At 37.9% G+C, this 13,482-nt stretch overlaps 2 protein-coding genes across 3 annotated transcripts; both read right to left on the bottom strand.

Moving 5' to 3' along the window:
* Positions 1-88: 88 nt before the first annotated feature.
* rmi2 (RecQ mediated genome instability 2) lies at positions 89-3,447 on the bottom strand. The gene is made up of 2 exons (XM_084743742.1): positions 3,078-3,447; positions 89-948 (listed from the first exon to the last, which is right to left on the bottom strand). The coding sequence occupies exons 1-2, from the start codon at positions 3,355-3,357 to the stop codon at positions 797-799; spliced, it is 432 nt and encodes a 143-aa protein (XP_084599868.1). The 5' UTR covers positions 3,358-3,447; the 3' UTR covers positions 89-796.
* Positions 3,448-5,765: 2,318 nt separating this feature from the next.
* Positions 5,766-13,078, bottom strand: ubfd1 (ubiquitin family domain containing 1). 2 transcript variants are annotated; one of them, XM_084744915.1, is made up of 7 exons: positions 12,881-13,078; positions 10,764-11,036; positions 10,446-10,654; positions 10,293-10,358; positions 10,037-10,142; positions 9,855-9,937; positions 5,766-6,183 (listed from the first exon to the last, which is right to left on the bottom strand). In XM_084744915.1, exons 2-7 carry the CDS (start codon positions 11,017-11,019, stop codon positions 6,073-6,075), a joined length of 831 nt encoding a protein of 276 aa, XP_084601041.1. In that variant the 5' UTR covers positions 11,020-11,036; positions 12,881-13,078; the 3' UTR covers positions 5,766-6,072. The 2 variants fall into 2 exon arrangements, with proteins under 2 accessions (XP_084601041.1, XP_084601040.1); XM_084744914.1 differs by lacking the exon at positions 12,881-13,078 and adding an exon at positions 12,673-12,826.
* Positions 13,079-13,482: the final 404 nt, after the last annotated feature.

Here is a 13,482-nt window from a genome sequence, read left to right on the forward strand (position 1 = left end):
AGTTTCTCATAAAACTTCACTTCAAAAAAAAATCTGAACTACCACTTCAATAGTTTTCTGCAGAAATCAAGATGACTTAATATTCAGGTGAGGTCTAACAGTCTCCATTTATCATCCAAACGCAGTATGTATAGACATTTAAATTAAGTTTTTAGTCGATAAAAGTAGGCAGAGCACTTGAAAATCTGAGTCATCCTTATTTAATTGTCTAACCATCTGGCATCTTATATTCACTCTGAATAAATACCAAATAATTACAAAGATGATGTCAATGCAATAATCTGACAGGACATTTCCAAAGATAAGTGAGGATACAAGATGCCTCTGGGTGTTGTTTTTCTCCCAAAGCATTAGCAGATCAATTATAGTGATAATAATTTAAGCAAGATTGTTTGAGATGATTCCTTTAGTTGGATAATTTTTCTGACAAGGTGCACATCAGCTACACTGTAAACCCTCAGGACAGATAACTATAAATCCAACAGTACGGCCTGCAGTTTCAGTTCTGTAAAAGACTCTGATCTCCTTGGAGTAGGAGCCGAGTGGGAAATAACGCTGGTTATTTAAGCGTCACACTTCACAGTGTAAATACCGTTTTCTCGTGTCAGAGTCTTTGTCACTCTTGCAGCGCACCTCCCGGACAGGAGCCTGACATCTTAGGAGAATGTGCTATTCAGTGCTGTTTTTCCATTTGTCAAGAATCACTTCGATAGCGCAAACACAGCTGGACACACATGACGGGAGCAAGTCATCCCGCCACCAAGAAAAGGCGGCATTTCTACCAACAGCTCTGCATTCAGGCCAGCACCTGCTGCAAGTCCTTTACCTCCAGCTTCCACATCCGTCTGTGAAGCACGGCGAGCTCAGAGAGGTCTGCCATCTTCACTGCACGGATGACTGGCTCCGGGGAGACGGCCTGGATGACACCCATCACCATGACGTATTTGCCTGTAAAAACAGCAGCAGGTGGTCAATTGTTCAGTGACAATAGATTCAAGGAGACGAGGACGGTGATAAAGGGAGATGTGGCTGTTTTTCAGATTAAGATATTCATGTGCAGTCATTATTTTCAAGCCTAATGTTCTTGCTTTTTGGCACACAATTTGCAATTCTCAGGGCCACCTGTGGTAGACTGTCATGTAAGCAGACCTGGAATCATACGCTTTCGATGATTAGAGACTGCACGGTCTATTGTAAGCAATAAATAGTGATATACAAACCATACAGAATTGGTTTGCCATAAGGTAAAAACATTCCAGCAAAAGCCCTTCTTTTTAGGGCTGCAACTAATTATTTTCATCATCATCATATTTTCATTTCATAACCCAAATATACTCAGTTTAGTGTCGTAGGAGTCAAGAAACCAAAAAATATTCACATTTATGAGGCTGTGATCAGAGATAGTTTTAAAATTACTCTGATTGAGGATAGTTGACAATTAATATAATAAGCAATTAACTGTTACAGCACTACTGCTTTTATTTGTCAGGCTTCAGTAAAGCTTGGGATTTTAAGATTGGTTTTGTGGTGTAATAGCTTTCATACGAGTGTTAAGACCTTAGCAGACCTTTCACAGGAGACGGTTTTGCTTGGTAGAAGTAATGACATTAACACTGACTGATTATTAACAACAATTCTCTGATTCCGGCTTCTTAAATGTCAATATTTTATGGTTTCTTGACTCCTTCTTGACAGCAAACTGAATATCTTTGGGTTGTGGACAAAACGAGAACAACATTTTTCACCGTTTTATGACATTTTATGGACCAAACTAACGATTAATCAAGAAAATAATAATCTAAGAAAATAATTAGCTGCAATACTTGTGCATTCTGACTCAGTGACATGGCCTAAATAGATATCTCCTTCACTTTGTTAACTGTGGTAGTACTGGACTTTTTTCATGACAAACCCTTTATATTCTTTGTGTAGTTTGATCTACCAAGTTTGTTCTGCAGCTGAAAATAAAACTGCTGCCTGAGCTGGTGTTGACTAGACCAGACTAAATTGGGTTGACTTGACTGTCAGATTTAAGAACAAGCAAAACACTTGACATGTTGCTTCTGTCCGCTGCTTCTAACCACCCATGCAAGTAAACAAACACGATACTCTTGGATGTACTAAGAGTAAACTTAACTGTTTTCAGAGTAAACCTGACTGTTTTTAGAGTAAACCTGACTGTTTACAGAGGGTGGAGTGTACTTTGCACTCTCAGGAAAATTGCGCCCAAGGGGATCCAGGATCTCAGGTGTATCCACCTCTGAAGAGAGGGAGAATCCATTGATGCTGTTTGATGGCATTAAATCACCTCTTGTATCATGATGGCACTGTTCCTGTTCACTACATGTGCAACATGGATTTTTGGTTATTTTCTTTGTATGGTCCCACTCCAGATATTCTTGTCAGTCATAATTTGGATAGTGAGAAAAACTCATCGAGTTCCACACCAGAGTCATCGGTTCAACAGTGACCCAGCCTCCTGAGAACAGGGGTGAGTTATCTACTGCAGTAGAGGCAATGTTTAGTGATGAAGAGGAGGATATGTTTAGTTAACTTCCTCTTGCTAGACTCACTCCCCAAATTACAACCAGCAAGGGCAGCCATGTATTTCATCCTGAGTGGAACAATATGAACAAAATAAGAATAAGAACATCCATGGCTCAAATGTGGTGAACAGTTCCAGTTGGATCATGAAATCTGGATTTCACTCAGCTTTCTGATCACAGCTCCTATCTTCACCTAAAAACTCTCCTGCAGACTCGGTGTAGAAGGCGGGGCTGACAGCAGCAGAATCACCTGTGTGGTGCCACGGTTTTAGATATTAGCTGATAAATATCAACTACAAACCCAAAGATATTCAGTTTATTGTCAGAGGAGTAAAGAAACCAACAAATATTCATGTTTAAGAAGCTGAAATCAGAGACCTCCTTTCTTAAACAAATACGCAAAGCAATTAACTGATTATCAAAATAGTTGCCAGTTAATTTAATAAAGTAATAATTGATTAATCGTTGCAGCTCTACTCTCAATATGAGTGATCCACGAATCAGAAACCAACTTCAGTCCGCTTTACTTACCTTGAGACAAACATGGCTTCCCTTTGGGGATGTTGTTGACGCCTTGAACAGCAAAGGTCCCCGTCTCGTCCATCAGCAGCACGGTGTTTCTGTCCAGCTGGACATCCAGCACAGTCCCTTGCATCCACACCAGTGAGACCAGCAAGGAGCGACCCCTGTCCGGCCTGATAAGGTACGAATCCCCGCTGTCGGCCGACCCCCGTCTCTCTGCCGTCCTCAGCTGACCGGACAGCACTTTAACGGGCGGCGGCCGTTTCCTCTCCGCGGTAGTTTTCGACATGACCGACTGCCGCTGACTCCCGGCGCTGCTCCAACAATCGAAAAAGTTTGCATTACCCGCTTCCCGCCAAACGTCACGTTATGCAGGAAGTCGTGGACGTGTATTTGTCACATCGACAACGTCAGTTCCGGTCTTGAATCTTTCACAGTAAAAGCACACTTTTTGGGACCTCACATTTTGAAGAAATAAATTGGAAAAAAAACGTGGCTTTTACCGTATGAATTTTGTATTCTTAAAAAAGTCAAAGGAAAATAATTCAGGACATGTAAATGTTGATGACTCTTGTTCGTTTTGTGGTTTTGTTGATATTACAACTATTTATTTTTTCAACATGAAATCAGTGAAATTTTGGTCTTATTTAAATATTTCTAATGCCACTGATATGACTGTGTTTTACTTTTAAATATATAATTTGTTATTCTAATAATATGACAAACCTCTGAACTATGTTGTTTTTTGATTTTTTTTTTTTGATAAACATATTTTAGGCTCACAGCCCTCTTTCCATTTTACTGATTGATTTTAATAAAAGGACTTAAATCTCTTACTATTATAAAAATAAAAAAGTAATAAGTTTTTAGAATATTACAAAAACATATCTGATGAAATCCCCTGAATTCAAATTGATTTGTTCCCCTGTCTGAAATCATTTATTTTTAATGAGAGTTTTCTATTTCATTTTGATTTAATTTCCATCTTATTTAGAATATTTATTTGCCTCACTGATTTATTTTATGTTCATCCCTTATTTTTCAATATGTATTTGATATTTATTGTTGTTACCTTACATAACAAGCTTCTTTAAAACAACAACAACAAAAAAAAAAAACTTAACTTTGTACAATTCTGTCCTAATTATGTAGTTTCTCAACTTCAGCTTCTTGTGACATGAAAGTCAATCAGTTGCAAGTAGCAAGTCATGGCTTTACATTTTTTACTTCATATTGGATTTTGACTCAAATGTATTAATGGGATAAACATGTACATATTAGCCATGTGGACACACCATCTGTCACATGAATATTTTCTTCTAACTCATATGGTAAAGATTTAACTGAATGTATTATTCCCCCAGCATTACAGACTAATTGACAAACATGAGCTTGGAAGGGTTCCCAGGCTATTATTCACCATTGGTTTCAACAATTTAAGTCTAACAGCAGAGTATCAGGGACACATTATGGGGAAAAAACTAACTACCTAAAAACTAACTAACACTTTAAGTTCAACTTAAAGCTAGACAGTTTGATTTTACTCTTGAGGTGCAAAAACGTTTAAAAATCTTTCTATTCTTATTTTTTCACCTTATGCCTGACCTTAATACTCTTCTGTACAAGTGGACCCTATAGACAAGCTTTACTGTCCTCAACAGTAGTTTTTCAACCTTTGCCATTGGAGATGACATGAAAGTCAAAAGATAACAAAAGTTGCAAGTCAGGACTTACATTTTTTACTTGGACTGGATTTCACCTTCATTGCATTTGTTTTTATTAAAATAGGATGAAATTAAAATGTATACATAATATTAGTACCTGGGACACCTCATCTGGAACAGGAAAAAGCGTTTTTCAGTCTTATTCACCACCAGTTTTGGCAATTTGTGAGTCTTAATGATGGCATGAACTGCAAACATCCATTTCCTTTGAAAAATACTGCTTTAGGAATAACAAAATGACCAGGCAGGTGGTTCTGATAATTAAAAACACAATCAACATAGGTGTCTTTTATCCATACTTCATGATTTTAAATACATACACGTTTATTTACCTGTCATGCTGTGTTAAAATAATACACCAATTAACCCTTCAAGTCATGAAAAATTATTGATACATGAATTTAACACTTGAATTTGACTCACCCCAGTAATGACTGGGGAAATAAGGCAGTTTGGAATATGAGCTTAATATTTTTCACATCCACCATTAAGTGGTGCTCTGCTGAATGAAGCACTTTATGTGGGGTACATGGATAAGAAGAAGATAGTTCCATGATCTGAGACTTAGATCAAGCATTTTGGCCGTCATACTAAAAGCTATGGTTTTAATACAAGCCGAACACTACACATCACAGCAGGCTTAGAGGCTTGTTAAGTTAAATACAGAGCAATCCTGGAGGAAATTATGCTGCAGTCAGCAAGGGGACTTCTGCTTGGGAGATGTATTTTTTAGCAAGACAACAACCCTTAAAAAGACAAGATGTTTATAGTTCTGGGGTGGCCAAGTCTGGAGCAAAATCCAATCGACAATTTGTGGCAGGACCTGAAATTATACAACTGGACAGAGTTTGTTTTACAAAGAGAAACTGGTTAAGACCTGCTTTGTCCAAATGTGCAAAACTCTGGTTCCACACAGACTCAAAAAATAAATGTTGACAGTTTGGATGGATACAAACAACAATGCCCTAGTGCATTCATTTCATTAAATAAGTTTTATTTCTTTAAGAATAACTGAAGAAAAGTGTTAGCAATTTCTGTACAATTGTTTCATCATTTTCCCTTGGATTTGCTGAAAATCTTGAATGATCAACAGGGCTGAGAAATGTTATGCTGCCACATAGTGCACTTTTAACCTAAAAACAATATGATTAGTCCACAGGCATCCGTCCGGTTCCTTCCAATATTTTCCAAGAAGTTCCTTAAGCCTCACTGTTGACTCCAGTTTCATTTTCATTGGCTCCTCCTCTCAATCCCAGTTCATCATCAAAAAAAGAGGCACATTAGAAATACTGCCATTTTCCAAGGACTGTGTCTTTGATTGCATCGACAAACTGTGCAGGCACCCAGTAGACCCAGTATTGAGAAGCTTCTGTTGGACCCAACTGAAAAGCCTACAAAAGTGGAAAAAAAAAATCATCACATTTATGATTTCACAGTTAACATATTCTACAAACACAACTGTAAATACACATTTAAACATTTAAAATAAAGTCAGCTGGAATGACATGCGTGAAAATTTAGATTTCTGCATACTTGAAACATACTAAAGCTGATAAACAGATTATTATTGAAACACCTGTGATCTAGCTACACTATGTAATATACTGCATCTCATAAGGACAATAAATTAATCAATAAAAAATTCTGAAATGCAGTGTAATGTGACTTTTGTATTCACCCATGCTACTGTTCTTTAAAATCAAATTTGCTCATTACTTCCTTATTTTTTCACTTAAAAAGTTAGAGAAAAAGTGGATCACTAATATAAATGACTGGGATACTATGTTAGAGGAAAAGTTCTCTGCCCACTGACATTTTAAAACCCATCATCTCCTCTTCATACATTATCAGCTCCTCAGTGATGCAGGAACACGCTACGAGTGAGTAGCTGGCATCACATTTTATTCTTGAGCCACAACATTAAAACACAAAGTCATTGTGCTTCCACTGTTCTGCACTACAGGTGTAACAACACATTGATTTTTAGATCAATAAAGTGGTTCTGAAGGCTACGATTTGACTGAATCAATCCAGTGTGCATGCTGGGATCCATACGATGAAACACAACTGAACTGCACACGAGAAACTCCTGCACATTTTTATTGGCTTCACAGTCTGACCTCACCTACATGTCCAGTCAGCGGGAGGCACAGACTGTACGATAAATAGTGGATGGAGCCTCCATGACGTTACTCATACATTTCTGAGGAGCCATTGTGAAGCTCAGCACGGTGGCTCTGGTTGTTGCCATCCTGGCGCTGCCTGACTCCACCTGACTCCTGGCTAATCCAAGAATGTGCACAGAGGTGGAGTGCAGGTGGAGCTGAAGCGACTCAATGAAACAGCTGCGTAGCAGATAGCCACCTGTGATGGTAACCACCTTTCATTCGAAGAGGGGCACACCCTTAATTATGTGTAACTTCCAGCCTTGATATAATTGCAACGGGCAAGTCATATAAAAATTCACCCCCTGCAGATGTCATGAAGAGGGAAAACAGCTGTAAAGACCAGAATCGTCTTTTGTACTCCGCTGTAAACATGTTTATTTCAGCTGTAAGGTTGGACATTTACATTTTTTTCAGCCCCTGAGGTTGCCGCTTGGTGGGAGGTGGTGGCATAGACATAAGAGATGCCACAATTTCAAGATTAGAACGAGATGAAATTAGTGAAGTGGAATCGAAATCGAACTGAAAAGCAGAATAGCAGTTCTCCCAGTATTTTTTTCTCCACCTCCTCCACACACCTCAAAGACAACACAGTGTAGCTTACTGACCATTATATCAAACTTGATAAAACATAAACAATCTTTTCAAAAAAAATAATTGTAATAAATGTAAATCAGAGCATTAAACCAATGATCTGTTGATTTTTACAAATCAAATTTGATAGTTTAACAACGGCTAGGAATCATTCAGCCCAAAAAAGTAAGTTTACATAGAAAAATCAAATCGAGTTGTGACCTTAAAATATAACAAAACAACCCCAAAACACGTATATACACAGACCCTACATTGGCCTTCAGATCTTACATCAGCATTGCCCCCATACTGGTTCTGACAAGACTGGCCTGTGAACAAATACATGTCAATGGGGGAGCTGCAGTTTTTCTGGATAAAAAGCATTAAAACATTAACATTTCTCAACCAATTTCAGTGAATCATTTTCATTGTCCAGGGTTTATGACCCACGAGGAGTCAGTAACTACTCCATGAAGCCTTGGATATCACGAGTCATGGGAATTTAGTTGGGAATTATTAACATTTTAGTGTTTATTATCTCGAAAAACTGCAGCTCCTCCCTGACATATATTTGTTCACAGGTCAGACTTGATGGAACCAATACGGCAGCGACGCTGATGTATCACAGCAACGAGTGAAGTGGTCAGTGTGGTATCTATGTATTATATGTTTATGGGTGGTAATAAACCTCAACACTAAGCAGGAAAATCTGGAAGTTCCCTCAAATTTCCACCCATACAGTTGCTTAGATGTTACATTTTATGTGCTTATGGTTAACTGCCAAGAAATCCACACCATTACACTGTCAGTTCGAACTAAACTGAAATTTATCAGAGGAGTTTTCTGGTTTTGTTTACTTCCCATTCATAAGATACCAGTACGAAATGTACTATATCCCCCTGAACTTTGTATTGTGTATACCAATGCTGTTATGACGCATCATTTTGTTCTCTTAAAAACAGATCTTGAACTCCACAAGAAAATCTGATGCAATTAAGTTACTTGTTGCGCGACTTCTATTTCACTGACAATGAAGAACTGAAGTGCCTCTCGACAGAAAGGTTAATGCAGAGAAAGCACTGACATTTCCCGCTCCGCTGCAGAGCCCAGAGCAGCAGCAAACGATGACCCCATCACTCTGACATGCACACGCACACACAGTACAGTGACTTCAGTGAGCAGCTCTACCTGCACTCTTCACTGGCACAAAGGATCTTTTATAGACAAAGCATTGCTAAACTAAAAACATTTGGTTAAGTGTAATGAACTGAAACAAACGTTTCAAAAAAATACATAATTCATAATATGATTATGGACAAAGTATAGACAGTAAAACAGATAGGCCTAATGAATACTATGTAATGAACATGTCTGTTAATAAAGTGTAAGCCATACTTTATATATACACATACATACTTTATGATAGCTGTTATATTTATTTGCTTCTGTTTATTTACCATGCTAGTTGTGTTAGAACTTTATCAACTTGATATCACTGGGGTCCATGAATTCCCTTTTGTGAGCCTACAAGATGTGGACATCCAGTGGAAATGAAATGAAGTGCATCAAAACGAGACTCTGAAAGCGCTGTGATTGTTTGTGTGATCACTCTGCTGATGAAGACTGTGAGAGACCCAAGTCATCACAGCTGCACTGCTGCATTTTTCCAAACATCTCAGTGCTGTGATCACTTTTATTTCTGGCGTTACTGAGTTAAGGGGGAGATTTATCTGCCTTGTCTGGTTTTATTTTCTTCCGTAAAGCACTTTGTAACACTGACAAGTGATATATAAATAAAGTTTACTATTATTGTTATGCGAGCACATCTCTGATAAGATTAACCACAAACATTATCACTGGACGATCTAATCTCTGGCATTTCATTAACACACTGTCTGGAGAATATTTCTCCCACCTATTTCTCTTTCTACCATTTCCTCCTCTGCTTAAGAAACTGTTAAGCCTCTTCCTCACTGCTTCTTGCAGTTTTAAACCTTAGAAGCTCTTCTGAGGGCTAAGATGCTTTGTGAATAACTTGTATCTTCACCATGATCTGCTCATAATTTCAGGGGAAACTTTTTAGAAAACATCATAATTCTAAGAATTTTCTTAGCATTTTGGCAGTAAGAGCAACTCTATGCACTAGTAAGCTTTATGAGTACAGCCCCTGGTCTGTTCCCTTGATGTTACAATTATCATATAAATGTCACGTTCTGCATTTTGTTTAGTTACATGACCCATATGCACACTTTTGTGAGCACTGAACCATTTGGAATTGCGAATTTTCAAAATATAATTATAGATATAGCAGCAAAAACAGTTACCATCATGTGATAGTCCTCATGGCCTTCAATGGGTTCAGACACTACGTTTTTAATGGAGCCCATTGGGACTTTCTCCGTTCTCTCTGTGGAGGAAAAAAAACACAAAAAATGAAGAACATCTGATCAGTGTTATGTTTGTGTTGCTGTGAGTTTAACAAAAATGAGGCCAGCTGTAATCTCACCCTTTGTTCCGATCCACAATTGATCTTGCTCCAGTTTGAATGTGAGTCTAACTTTTCCTCCGGACTTGTTAAACATTCCGGATAAAGGCACTGTTGGTAATCGTTCCTGTTAGTGGGACGACACAGTTAGTTATTGTGTTTGATATGAAAAATGTTATTGTCAACAAAGATTTATGATAACAGGTTTGGACTTCTGAGGCAGTCAACACAAGACAAACAAAAAGAAGGCTTAGTCTCCCTTCTCATCTTCTCTCACCTTTGTTCCTTTAATAGCTGGCATTATATCATCTGGTTTACCTTTGTCCAAAACTTTCCTGTGTTGCTGAAATGACAGGTGAAATGCAGGTATGAAAATCTCAAAACTCAATAAACATTTTCCTCTCTTCTGCAGAAATGTCATTAATCTTACCTTTTGCCTGCATAAAGGCTCTTTCTTGTTTTCTTCAGCTTTAACCTCCTGTTGAATGACCTCTTTGGGTGTATTCACAGCTAATACATCATTTATTGTAGATCCTACCACCATTATTTTTGCACCATTTGTTATTTTTATTTCACGTAGCGTCTTGTCCTCTGGAAGCAATCCTTTGTACATGACTTTCTGCATTGCCGGTGGAAGACCTAGGAAGACAAAGAAAACAATTGTTTTCTTTCTTTAAGTTATCTGTGCAAATTGCTCTAAATGACTGCTACAACACCGAGCTAAAGGTGAACTACTGTGTGCGCTTACCAGTGAGAGAATGGATGCTCTCTTTTAGTTTGGCTCCGGTGCTATCAACAGGAATTTTCAGATCATATTTGTTCTTGTTCCAGATAATCTTCAAGTCCACCATCTCCTGCTTGTCGTCTGCGTCGTCCCCATTGCTAATACTAGAGTCCTGAGTTGTGGCGTTTCCTGCATCTGTGTGAGACGAAGCTTCAATTTCACCTTTTGCAGCATCTTCACCTAGTGGTTCGGCTTCTTTTGGCTTTGCCTCAGTTTCCATTATGACTTCTTCACTTCCTGGAAGCACATGAAGACATTTATTTAGATCCATTAAATGAAATTCTATGTAGCTGCTTACTGAAAAAGTTGTTAGTTCTCAGAATAATATAGCATTAGCATATTATAGCATATAGCAAAAAGCCTGTTTTCACTGATGTTCCACAATGTGTCTGGGAGACTGTTACCAATTTTGGTTGGTGCTGGACAGTATTTATAACAAGTTTTCAAAGTGTGGTACTAAAATACAGTATTATTGATAAATAAAACTGAAATGGTAATACTACTTGTCTAACAGTTTGTACACAGTTTATCATGAAAATGGTAATTATATTCATCCCTAGTGAAAACATGGTCCAACATGGCAGCCTCCATGGAAGATTAAATGTGTAATGAAAATATACTTGTGAATATTATATTACATCTCTATCATATTATGCAATAACCCCCCGTAAATCGTACAGACAAACAGTGTTCAGTAAATGAAATTTAAGTAAATTTCCAAGAATACTTTCTGTTTAAGTTTCACTTAAGTTTTTGAAAGTGAAATTCAAAAGGATTCCAATCAATAAGTAATGACAAATTAATACCCCCAAAACTGCATAGTAAAAAACAATATGGCGCTCAATAACAATGTAAAAGATCTTGTATTGGCCTGGAAGGTGGTTAATGAACAAATACTAAATTCATCTGGAGACAAAACGTAACGATATGGCTTACCAGCTCTGATAAAAAAATAAATTCTTGGGGAATTCCCACCTCACTTTTTAAAGGAAACACATATATTACACCTCTAAATTTACGATTTTAAGGTAGTGTTTTATTTTCGACCTAACAAATGATTTGTACCACTTAAAATTTACCACATATGTTCATTTTAGAGCCTTTAATTTAATACGCAGTGAGTTGGCTGGTTCACAATAAACAGCTGTTTCTGGCTCTCTTTTTAAATATAATATAGATATTTTGTATTAAATTATTATCATACTTCCACACAGTTTAAGTACAGAAATGTGAGTTAACACAGCATGAAGTGTGGAGACTAGTATGGTTTCGCTTTCTCTGCTTACCCCCTGTCTATCTCTCTCTCGTGGTTTTTCTAGCTCTTTCCATCGCTGTTTTTTTCATCTAGGCAACAGTTCTTTTCGTGTGTGTTCAACGGCGAAACAAATAGGAGCGAACCGGGCCCGAAGCTCAACAGACATGATATTTGAACAAAACTATGCGCTCGAAAAACAGAGGAATCTTGAAAATTAATACGGCTGGCCTTATTGGTTACCAAACTGGTAACGTGAACGCACCATACTGTACGTTGGTGCTTCTTCGTCATCATTCATAACCTAACCATATTTAGTTAGCTTGTTAGCAGCAAAAGTTAACCAATTCAAACCCAACACCGGTTAAATCTTCTAGCGTTAACTTTAGTCCTCCATAAATCAACCTACATTTGACTGTTAGCTATCGTCAACGTTAGCTAGCTACAGCACTAGTGAACATTTAACGAATATCGTTACGAAGAAACGTAAATTTACATTACACTGCGCAGACGGATTGATGAATTAACATGTCATTTACAAACACGACTTATTTCATCAACAGTGTTCAGGCTCACTATTAAGATATGAAGGAACTACTGCTATATTTTCTCAATACCCACCATCCTGGGTCGCCATGATGATTGTGTACAATCTGCTGTAGGTTGTGGCAAAGAGACTACAGAGCGCAGGATGATGACTGATATTCAGGAGGCAAAAGTCGACTACATCGAAAGCTGCGCTCAAGCGTACATTAATGTGTGACAGTACAGCAAACAGAAAAATAACTATACGTTTTGAAATGGTACCAAAAACTATGTTTCTACTTACCGTTAAAACGTTAAAACATTTGAAGTTTTAGTTAGCCGGTGAACGCGAACACAGTTGAAATACGCATGCGCCGTCGAAACTAACTGCAAATGAAGTTGCTTTATAGCCAATTCAGCTTTATTTGTGATCAGCCAAATAATTTATCAAGATATTCTAATCAAAGAAGCCTGATGCACACCAAACATTTTCAATAGAATAAGTGAAAACACGAACTGTGCAAGTTATCGACATACGGGAATTTTGGCGAACCCGGAAGTGAATGGTAGCGAGCTGTCTCGCTTCGCTAACCATCTTTGCTGTTGTGGCAGCAAAAACAGACCATAGAGGTGGCACTTTCCTCAATGGCTATTGGTTAAGTTTTTCTTCTTCCTCGATATTGTTTGACGTTTGGGGTTTAAAATGACACATTATCGCCAGCTATTGGATTCCATGAAACATCTCCATGACAAATTAAAATGTCTCCCCTCCCCCTTCAAACCTTTTAAACCCCTTTTCCCACACAGGCTGACAGCCTGATGGACTAGATGTTACTTTAAAGGACAATCTCATGGTGCCACCCTTCATTTTATTCTATATCTTTGTGTCAACTTCATTTTATCATT

The sequence above is a fragment of the Lutjanus erythropterus genome, chromosome 19 (assembly GCF_056507025.1).
Source record: "Lutjanus erythropterus isolate fLutEry1 chromosome 19, fLutEry1.hap2, whole genome shotgun sequence".
NCBI classification, from domain to species: domain Eukaryota; kingdom Metazoa; phylum Chordata; class Actinopteri; order Lutjaniformes; family Lutjanidae; genus Lutjanus; species Lutjanus erythropterus.